Source organism: Perca fluviatilis, chromosome 13 (assembly GCF_010015445.1).
Source record: "Perca fluviatilis chromosome 13, GENO_Pfluv_1.0, whole genome shotgun sequence".
NCBI lineage: Eukaryota > Metazoa > Chordata > Actinopteri > Perciformes > Percidae > Perca > Perca fluviatilis.
Window position 1 is genome coordinate 7,503,886 of NC_053124.1, and position 9,290 is coordinate 7,513,175.

The window sequence follows — 9,290 nt, forward strand, 5'->3', positions numbered from 1 at the left end:
GACGTAGGCTGAATACAGATTAAATATATATTATCTTTGAGTTACACGCGCGCATATGAACGTGTGCATAGGCCGAACCAAATTGTATTCCTTCTAACGCAAAGATTATATGTAGATTTAGGAGTTATATGTTTGATTTTTGTCTTGTTTGGTAGGCTATATTTCACCAATTCCAATCTGCATGTATTTATCCATATTTTACATGTAATTTTCTATATCTTATAGGCTACTGTTTAAAAAAAATAACCTATCAGAACGACTCCTACTTGATATGTTACACTAGTCTTTATTTTTTTATTATTTTTTTTTATTATTTGTGACAGGACAGTTTAGATATGAAAGGGGAGAGAGCGAGGGGGAATGGCATGCAGCACAAGGGCCGCAGGTCGGACTCGGACCCGCGGCCGCTGCGTCGAAGACTGCGCCTCTGTAGATGGACGCGCGCTCTACCAGGTGAGCTACCCAAGCGCCCACCATTTCAAGTTTTATCATTTCTATATTATTTTTGCCTTAGCCAAAGAATGACGCTTTTATTGTTGTATGGCAAAATCCCTACACTTCCGGCTGCGTTTTAAGCACGATTAGTAACTTGACGCAGCCTTTTCACTTCAGAGCCAAGATCCATCTGTTGAATATGTGTCTGGCCCAGCGGAGGGAGAGATCGTTTCAGCTGCAGGCACTGAAAAAAAACAAGGAACGAGGTGGGTAAGTCGTCAGTAAATAGGTCAACTGCTAAGGTGATGCGCACTAGGTTTAAGAAGTTACGCCTGTGTTTCAGGCTGTGGCAGAACTTTTCTGAACTGTCTCGGGTTTAGTCCCGCCTGTAACATACACACGACTAACGGGCAAATCGACTCGCGTCGGTTCACTGAACGCAGATGAAGTCCGTTTGATGTGGATGTTCGACACACCGCAGCATCTTCTTGCCAGGGGCGGGTACAGGGAAAAAAAAGAGTGGCACTCAATTTAAGGATGGGTGGGGTTGGGGGGACATGATCTTGCTGTCAAGTTAAACTTAAAAGTTCATACCGGTGCCACTTATAATGTTGGTAATAAAAATGTGAAACAACATGGGGCAAACACGTACATAACATTTAAAAAAATGTCATGTAGCCTGTCAGACCAGTTTTGTTTTTAAAGGTATAATATGCAGGGCTATCCTCAAATAAACAATGCATCGATTAATACAAAAGCAATCCCTCTCAATCATCGCTTATTATGACCTATACACTACAAGTGTTTGGCGTGTCGGCAGAAAGCCAGCCGTCTGCCTGAATTTTCTCTTTCCTTCTTATTTTGAGTGCAGGACGTTTGTGGGTGTCAGCAAAGAGCCTTCGGGCCTCACGTGGGCGTGTCAACTCCCAGACAATAGGCTCGTTTGAGATGAGCCGGGTCTGCGCGGAATCGATCACCGGCGATCGCCGCCCAATGCGTGCCGGTTAGATTTGTGTCGATCCCGACTTGCTCTGACGTCATGCACACGTGGGCAACGATAACGTCACGAGATCAAAGCGGCCGCAGTTTTGAGACGCAGGCAGCGCAGTTGCTTTTCACCGACTGCAAGAGCCAGGCGGACCCAGGGCATGCTGGGAAACGCCTGACTCTCAGCTGATCAGAATCGACTCAGCATGATGACGTTTTATATCAACTTTTGATTGATTTTGAATTGGAAGGATTTGAATTGCTATTTGTCTGATGTAAAGGCTTATTCTGTACTTATAGTGACGTTTAGAAGTCAGAGACTAAATCCTGAACAGATTTAGTTTAACCTGTTGCTTATTTTTATTAACAATTGTACAATCTGAACAATTGTACAATTGTTCATAAAAATAAGCAACAGGTTGCATGTAGACTGCCACTCTGTCATAAGTAGAGAGTACAAGCTGATATATGGGTCTGATAACCTTTTATTAAATCGTAATCAGATCTAACAGGATGTGAGTGTTTCTGTGACTTCCTTCCTGAAGCGGCTGGAAACTGTCCGACTTGAAAGCGGATTTTTGTCAGCCCTCCCCCCCCCCCCCGGCTGCTCCCACCTGCTCTCGTCCACTTCACAGGCGAGGCGCAGTTCATCTCCAACGGGCCTAATAACAGCAGGTGTGTGTTTTATTTGTGGTTTAGAACATAACCGCCGTGTCACCACCCGAAAAGATTGGTTTACTCCTATGACTCGCTGCTTTGTACGCCGTTCCATCTCTTAATTCATTCTCTAGCTCGCTCGACCACCGATGCCTTCTCTCTCTGCTGGGGAGGAGGGGTCATCTTTGAACACTGTGTTTAAAAACAGTAACCCGGCTTAGCGGGTCAGTGTAACGCTTATCAGTTAAATTTTCTAAACACAAACAGACATTTGGAAAAAAAGAAAAATGGGTTCAAATATCCAATTTTTCATTTTTTTTCCCACCTTGACAAATTAAAAAATTGGACCTGTAACCTGTTTTTCCAATTTTCTGTTTTTATTCAGAGGATCAGAAATTTAGAAAATTACAAAATTGCGTCTGGGGGGGCGTAGCTAGGCGGAACGAGGAAGAGGATACCATCGCAGTATTGAATAATTGGAGCCCAGACCTAATTTGTAATTTTCGAAATTTCTGATCCTCTGAATAAAAACTGAAAATTGGAAAAACAGTTTAAAGATCCAATTTTTTAATTTGTCAAGGCGGAAATATTTGATATTTGAACCCATTTTTCTGTTTTTCCAAATGTCCGTTTCTGCTTAGAAAATTGAAGCGTTACACTGACCCTAGCACACTTGACAAACTGTGTATAAAGATACTGTAAATGTGTTTTTGTATCAATTACTTTTTGCCCTGACTTTTTTCCTGCAGTGTTACATGCTTTTTGGGTCTTTCATCAGCCAGGGTTATCCAGACTAAGGTTGCACGATATTGACAAAATGTGATATTGGGATATCGATTATGAATATTGCTATATCGATATTAATTTTGATATTTTTAAACCTATGTCAAATTACAAAAGTTATGGGAAAACGCATCAAAATAGATTCATAACAAATACAACACAAGTTTTATTTCAACTGGCTGTCATATTGGACTGGTCCAACATGAATATATAAATAAGGACCATGTCTACAGAACAGGACATGTTTTACTGGTTGGACAGTATAAAATAAATAAATAAAGAGAACAGGACACAACTTTTCTTTCACTTCTGTGATTCGTTCCGTTTTGTTGTCTATCTATTTCTTCACTTACACAGTCACTCTCTCGAAATATGCACACACGTGGTACGCTCCATAGAGTTTGTCACGTAGTGGCCCCGTGAGCTGACGTGTACTAACGTGCAAGTGGCACGGTAACTGGCCAATGGAACATGATCATTATAGCGGTTCAAGCGAGCTCTAAATCAAACCCAACTAAGTCACGCAGCCAACGGACGGGACGCAGCGCTCCACAAAATATTACATACTTATCGCGACACTTTCGATATTTGTATAGTCACAGCATGTACAAATAACAAGGTCACATGAGACACAGCCGTCTTCTAACCGTATACAAACTGGGAACTATATTCTCAGAAAGGCGAAGCACTGCTGCTTCTGCTACTTGGGCGGAGTGATTTGCTAGCAGCACCTGAAGCCCCGTGGTGAGGAGCAGAGAGTTGGCCTGGAGTTCACTCAGAGTTGGAGTAATAGAGTCAACAATTACTAGATAGTAAAAGCATAGTGACCTTGTTATTTGTACACCCTGTGACTATACAAATCACAACATATAAACAGGAACATGTTGGAGTTATTTTGTCACTTATTGGGAGCAGTAGGCTAGTTGGAACCGGTTACCTCCAGGATCTGTGCTAGGCTAAGCTAAGCTGGGGGCGTCAGACAGAGTTACAGCACGCACGGAGATGAGAAGGGTATGTATGGACTTGTCTTACTCTGGGGGATACGGGGAATAAGCTAAAGTCCCAATAAGTCGCTGTGTTCCTTTAATGAAACACATGCAAATAGACAAAACACAAGCAAATTAAAGGTCCCATGGCATGAAAATTTCACTTTATGAGTTTTTTTAACATTAATATGAGTTCCCCCAGCCTGTCTATGGTCCCCCAGTGGCTAGAAATGGTGATAGGTGTAAACTGAGCCCTGGGTATTGAAAATGAAAATGAAAGCTCAGATGAGCTGTTTTGGAATCTGCTTGTTATGAGGTCATAACAAGCAAGGTTACCTCCCCTTTCTCTGCTTTGCCCGCCCAGAGAATTTGGCCAACCCATGAGAGAGAGACATTATGGCTTTCAAACGAGAAAAGTGGCAGTTGGTCAAGGCCACACCCCCACCCTCCACCTTGCCACTCCCACTCTCCTCCTCAATAGCTTCAGACACAGAAATGGCACATCCTAAGGAAAGCTCATTGTGGGACTGGCTCTAGTGGCTGTAATTCTGCACCAAAGCTGAATTTCGGGAAAGAGACTTCAGATACAGTATTAGGGGACCTCTAAGGTCTATATAAAAGAGACTTCAGATACAGTATTAGGGGACCTCTAAGGTCTATATAAAAGAGACTTCAGATACAGTATTAGGGGACCTCTAAGGTCTATATAAAAGAGACTTCAGATACAGTATTAGGGGACCACTAAGGTCTATATAAAAGAGACTTCAGATACAGTATTAGGGGACCACTAAGGCCTATATAGAAGAGACTTCAGATACAGTATTAGGGGACCACTAAGGTCTATATAAAAGCATCCAAAGAGCACCATGTCATGGGACCTTTAAGAAAACATCTTTATAAATTTGACAACCCATGCGCAGCATTTAGCAAACGCGCTGAAAATACACACAACACAACCAATCACACAAACGCGCTAAAAATACAGAAACCATGAAAAAGAGGACACAATCCCAGAAAACAAATGTTACGAAATAAACTCTGCATCCAGATTACACAACGGAAGTTGTCCAGGTCTCTAGGGGGAGCGCTAAGTGGAACAGCTTGATTTTGAGAGAGAGAGAGAGAGAGAGAGAGAGAGAGAGAGAGAGAGAGAGAGAGAGAGAGAGAGAGAGAGAGAGACGTACCTCCTATGGGGAGACTCATAGGCTAACAAGCCATCACCTCCCGTTAGCATCCCATTGACTGCCATTCATTTTGGCGTCACTTTGACAGCGAATAACTTTACATCTGAAGCGTTTAAAGACTATTTGTCCATTGTTTAGTTATGAAGAAACACAACAATGTATAAAAGGCTCCATTACCTTGTATCTCACGTTATGGCTCCGTAGCAGACGTTTTTTGTAAAAATAAGCTAACTATTGTGTCATAACCACGCGACTTACTGTCGCATAGTAGAGGAATTACCGTATAGTACAGGAGAAGCTCGAAGGCAGTTTGGACTCACATTAGCTGTTATAAGTTGAATTACTAATGTTAACTAGAATTTTAGTGATCAATAATTAGCCTGTGCCCATATTATCTCCTTACATATACCTACGCTCTCCGTCTCTGTAAGATTGGGAATGATTGAGATTTCTCTTGGCACAGCTACCAGAAGACTTCACACTTTCAGACAGGTTGCTCACGTCACATCTACGTCGTCTCTGTCAGTTGGAGGCTGCTCAGTAACGCTCAGCGCTCACCGGAAAAGTGCTTCTAATATCCTTCACTGGTCTCCGTCGAAGTCTAAGGCGTTGCTGTGTCCATTATTTTACTGTCTATGGTTCAATCTCAGAACAGTGTGACTGCTTTGAGATCATAGACTGTAAATATTAAGTCTATGTTTGAGATATGTTTTCTCTCGTTTGGTGGGTGTGTCTCTAGTTTACTGGCTCAGGTCCCAGGTGATACCCCATCAGCAGAGACGTGTCTGTAAACTCTTGGTAATAAAAAGGCAGAGCGCTCTCTCTCCTGTGGGGTCGAAAATAATAATAATAATAATAATAAATTGAATTTATATAGCGCTTTTCATGGACTCAAAGTCGCTTTACAGGGCAGGGTAGATTATAAAAACATAACAAAACAAAACGAGCAAACAAAACAAGTAGAACAAAACAAGATACAGATGAAAAGGGAGGGGGGCAGGTGGACTATGGGTAGGCTGAGGTGAAGAGATGGGTCTTGAGGCGGGACTGGAAGATGGTGAGGGACTCAGAGGTGCGGATCTCTTGGGGGAGGGAGTTCCAGAGCCTGGGAGCTGCTCTGGAGAAGGCTCTGTCCCCAAAACAAGCGAGGTTGGACTTTTGGATGGAGAGGAGACCGGCTGAGGTGGATCTGAGGGACCGTGAGGGTTGGTAAGGGAGAGGAGGTCAGTGAGGTATAGGGGGCCAGATGGTGGGGGGCTTTATAGGTGAGGACCAGGATTTTGTAGGTGATCCGGTGGGAAATGGGAAGCCAGTGGAGTTGTTTTAGGACTGGAGTGATGTGGTGCCAGGATTTGGAGCAGGTAATGAGGCGGGCGGCTGAGTTCTGGACCAGTTGGAGTCGGTTGATGTTGGTAGAGCTGATGCGAGGGAAAGTGAGTTGCAGTAGTCCAGTCGGGGAGGAGATGAAGGCGTGAATGAGTCTTTCAGCAGCGGGGGGTGTGAGAGAGGGTCTGATTTTGGCGATGTTGCGGAGGTGAAAGAAGGAGGTTTTAATGACTTGACGGATGTGAGGCTCAAGGGGAGAGGGTGGAATCAAAGATAACGCCAAGGTTGCCGGGCCTGGGGAGATGGGGAGACAATGGTGCCCGTCGATGGTGAGAGTGGGGTTATTGGTTTTGCTGAGTGTGGATTTGGAGCCGATCAGAAGGATTCTGTTTTGTCGCTGTTGAGTTTGAGGAAGTTGTGTTGCATCCAGGTTTTAATAGCTGACAGACAGGAGTTGATGTGGGAGAGGGGAGGATTGTGGGGGATTTGGTGCTGAGGTAGATCTGGGTGTCGTCAGCATAGCAGTGGAAGTCCAGGTTGAAGTGGCGGAGTATCTGACCAAGAGGGAGGATGTAGATGATGAAGAGGAGGGGGCCAAGTACGAGGCCTTGGGGAAGCACCTTGAGTGACTGTGGCTGTGGCAGAGGGGTGTGGTTGTGGAGAGAGATGAAATGGGATCTGTTGGAAAGGTAGGAGTGGAGCCAGCTGAGTGCAGTACCGTCGATACCGAGGTCTTTGAGTCTGGTGAGCAGGATGTTATGGCTCACAGTATCGAAGGCTGCACTCAGGTCGAGGAGGATGAGGATGTTGAGGGAACCGGTGTCAGCAAAGGTGAGGAGGGTCGTTGAGGACTTTGAGGAGAGCGGTTTCTGTGCTGTGTAGGGGCGAAAACCAGATTGGAGAGGTTCGAATAGGTTGTTGGCAAGAAGATGGGTTTTGTAGTATTGTGAGGCCAATTAGCGTTCCAGGGTTTTAGACAGAAAGGGGAGGTTGGATATTGGGCGGTAGTTGTTGAGAGAGAAGGGATCCAGACCAGGTTTTTAAGGATTGGGGTGACAGCGGCAGTTTTGAAAGCAGAGGGACAGTTCCAAGGGACAGTGAGGAGTTGAAGAGGTTAGTGAGGTAGGGCATAGCCGGGAGGCAGGACTTCAGAAGTAGAGTAGGGGGGGGGTCAAGGGAGCAGGTAGTGGGTTTGGAAGAGCTGATGAGTTTGGAGATTTCAGGAGGAGTGACTGGGTTAAACTGGGAGAGGAGGAAGTGTGGAGGAGGGGTGGGGAGGTCTGGAGGGATGGAGAGAGGAGGGTCCAAGGTAGGTGCTGGAGTAGATCCTGGAAGGTCAGATACAGGGGATAGGGATTTGTAAATGAGATTGATTTTGTCAGTGAAAAAGTGGAGGAATGAGTTGCAGAGATCCGGAGTAGAGGTAAGGAGGCTGTTGGTCCGAGGCTTGATGAGGTTGTTCAATGTGGAGAAGAGGGTTCTGGGGTTTTGGCGGGGGTCGGTGAGGATGGTGGAGAGGTAGGCAGAGTTGGCAGCAATGAGGGCATCTTTGTAGGCGATGAGATGGGGTTTATAGGCTTCATGATGGACTGTGAGGGATGATTTCTTTGTCAGACGTTCAAGTTTGGCGGCCAGTTTGTTTCACATTTTCGGAGTGCAGGTGTGTACCAGGGTGAAGAGGTGTTAAAAGTGACGAGTTTTGTTTTGAGGGGGCCAGGGTGTTGAGGGAGGTAGACAAGGTGGAGTTGAGGTGGTCTGTGAGGTCATCGGGTGAGGTGAGGGTTGAGTCGAGGTGGAGAGTGGTGGAGAGCGGTCAGAGAGATGGTGGGATAGTGATGATTTGAGGTTGCGGAAGGTGATTTCTCTGAGGAGGCGTGGGGTTGGAGAAGGGATGGTGAACCGTATCAGTTTGTGATCAGAGAGGGGAAAGAGGCATGGATGGAGGTCGAGCACTGGTTGGTTGGTGGAGCAGACCAGGTCGAGGATGTGACCTTTTTATGGGTGGGGAATGTGACATGTTGGGTGAGAGAGAAGTTATCCGTAGTAAAATTTTGAATTCTGATGAGAGCTTGCATGTGGGGGAGTCCATGTGGATGTTTAAGTCACCGAGTAGCAGCAGCGCGTGAAAGAGATGAGGCTAGTGTGAGGAGTTCAGTAAAATCAGAGAGGAAGGAGGGATTTGGTTTAGGTGGCCGGTAAATGAGGATGACTGTCATGGAGGAAAGAGTTTTGAAGGCGAGATATTCAAACGATGATACTGAGGGGAGGGTGAGTTCTGTCGATCCGGAAGTTCTGATTGAAAATGGCCGGCGAGGCCACCTCCACGGGTGTAGGGGGGGGTTGCAGATGTAGTTGTAGCCAGGGGGATGCTTGGTTGAGGGAGAAGAAGTCGTTGGGTTGTTGCCAGGTTTCGGTGAGCAGAAGGAAGTCAAGAGTGTTGTCGAGGATTAGTTCATGGAGGACAGGGGCTTTATTGTTGGCGTCCGGGTGTTGAGGAGGGCAAAGTTGGCATGGTGAGAGGGTGGTGGGATGGGGCGAGGCTGGAGAGATCTGAGGTTGTCCCGGTTAGCAGTGCGTGTGGTCGTTGGGGTGTTGGGGTATTGCAGTTGAGGGGACAGTGAGCCGATTAGCAAATGATTGGAGAGTATGATTGAGTGTATGTGAAGTGGGGAAAGCACTGTAGTCCGGTCCGGGTTTTCTGTGTAGCCTGATGATGCGTTCAGCCCCCTTATGTGAACCAGTGGGTGAAGCATTCAGATGACGTGGGACAGGTGCAACAGAGCGTGCAGGTGACCAGATGGATGGAATGGATTGTCCCGGTGGTGGAAGAAAACAAACTTGTCGCGAAGCTTCTGTGGATGTAAACGCGTCGGCCGTAGAAGTCCGAACTGTTTGATGACTGGGATGCAGGATGGAATGGAGTAGTTGACGC

General features: G+C 45.9%; 1 protein-coding gene across 4 annotated transcripts in view; it reads left to right on the forward strand.

Moving 5' to 3' along the window:
• The first annotated feature begins 323 nt into the window (after nucleotides 1–323).
• paqr7a (progestin and adipoQ receptor family member VII, a) overlaps nucleotides 324–9,290 on the forward strand; it is a 14,535-nt gene continuing 5,568 nt past the window's right edge. The window contains exons 1-2 of one of the 4 annotated variants that reach the window (XM_039819826.1): nucleotides 324–453; nucleotides 599–701. In XM_039819826.1, the coding sequence (XP_039675760.1) occupies nucleotides 336–453; nucleotides 599–701 (221 nt within the window). In that variant the 5' untranslated portion in view covers nucleotides 324–335. Of the gene's footprint in view, nucleotides 454–598; nucleotides 706–9,290 lie in introns of all 4 variants that reach the window. The other 3 variants (XM_039819827.1, XM_039819828.1, XM_039819829.1) reach the window with 3 other exon arrangements.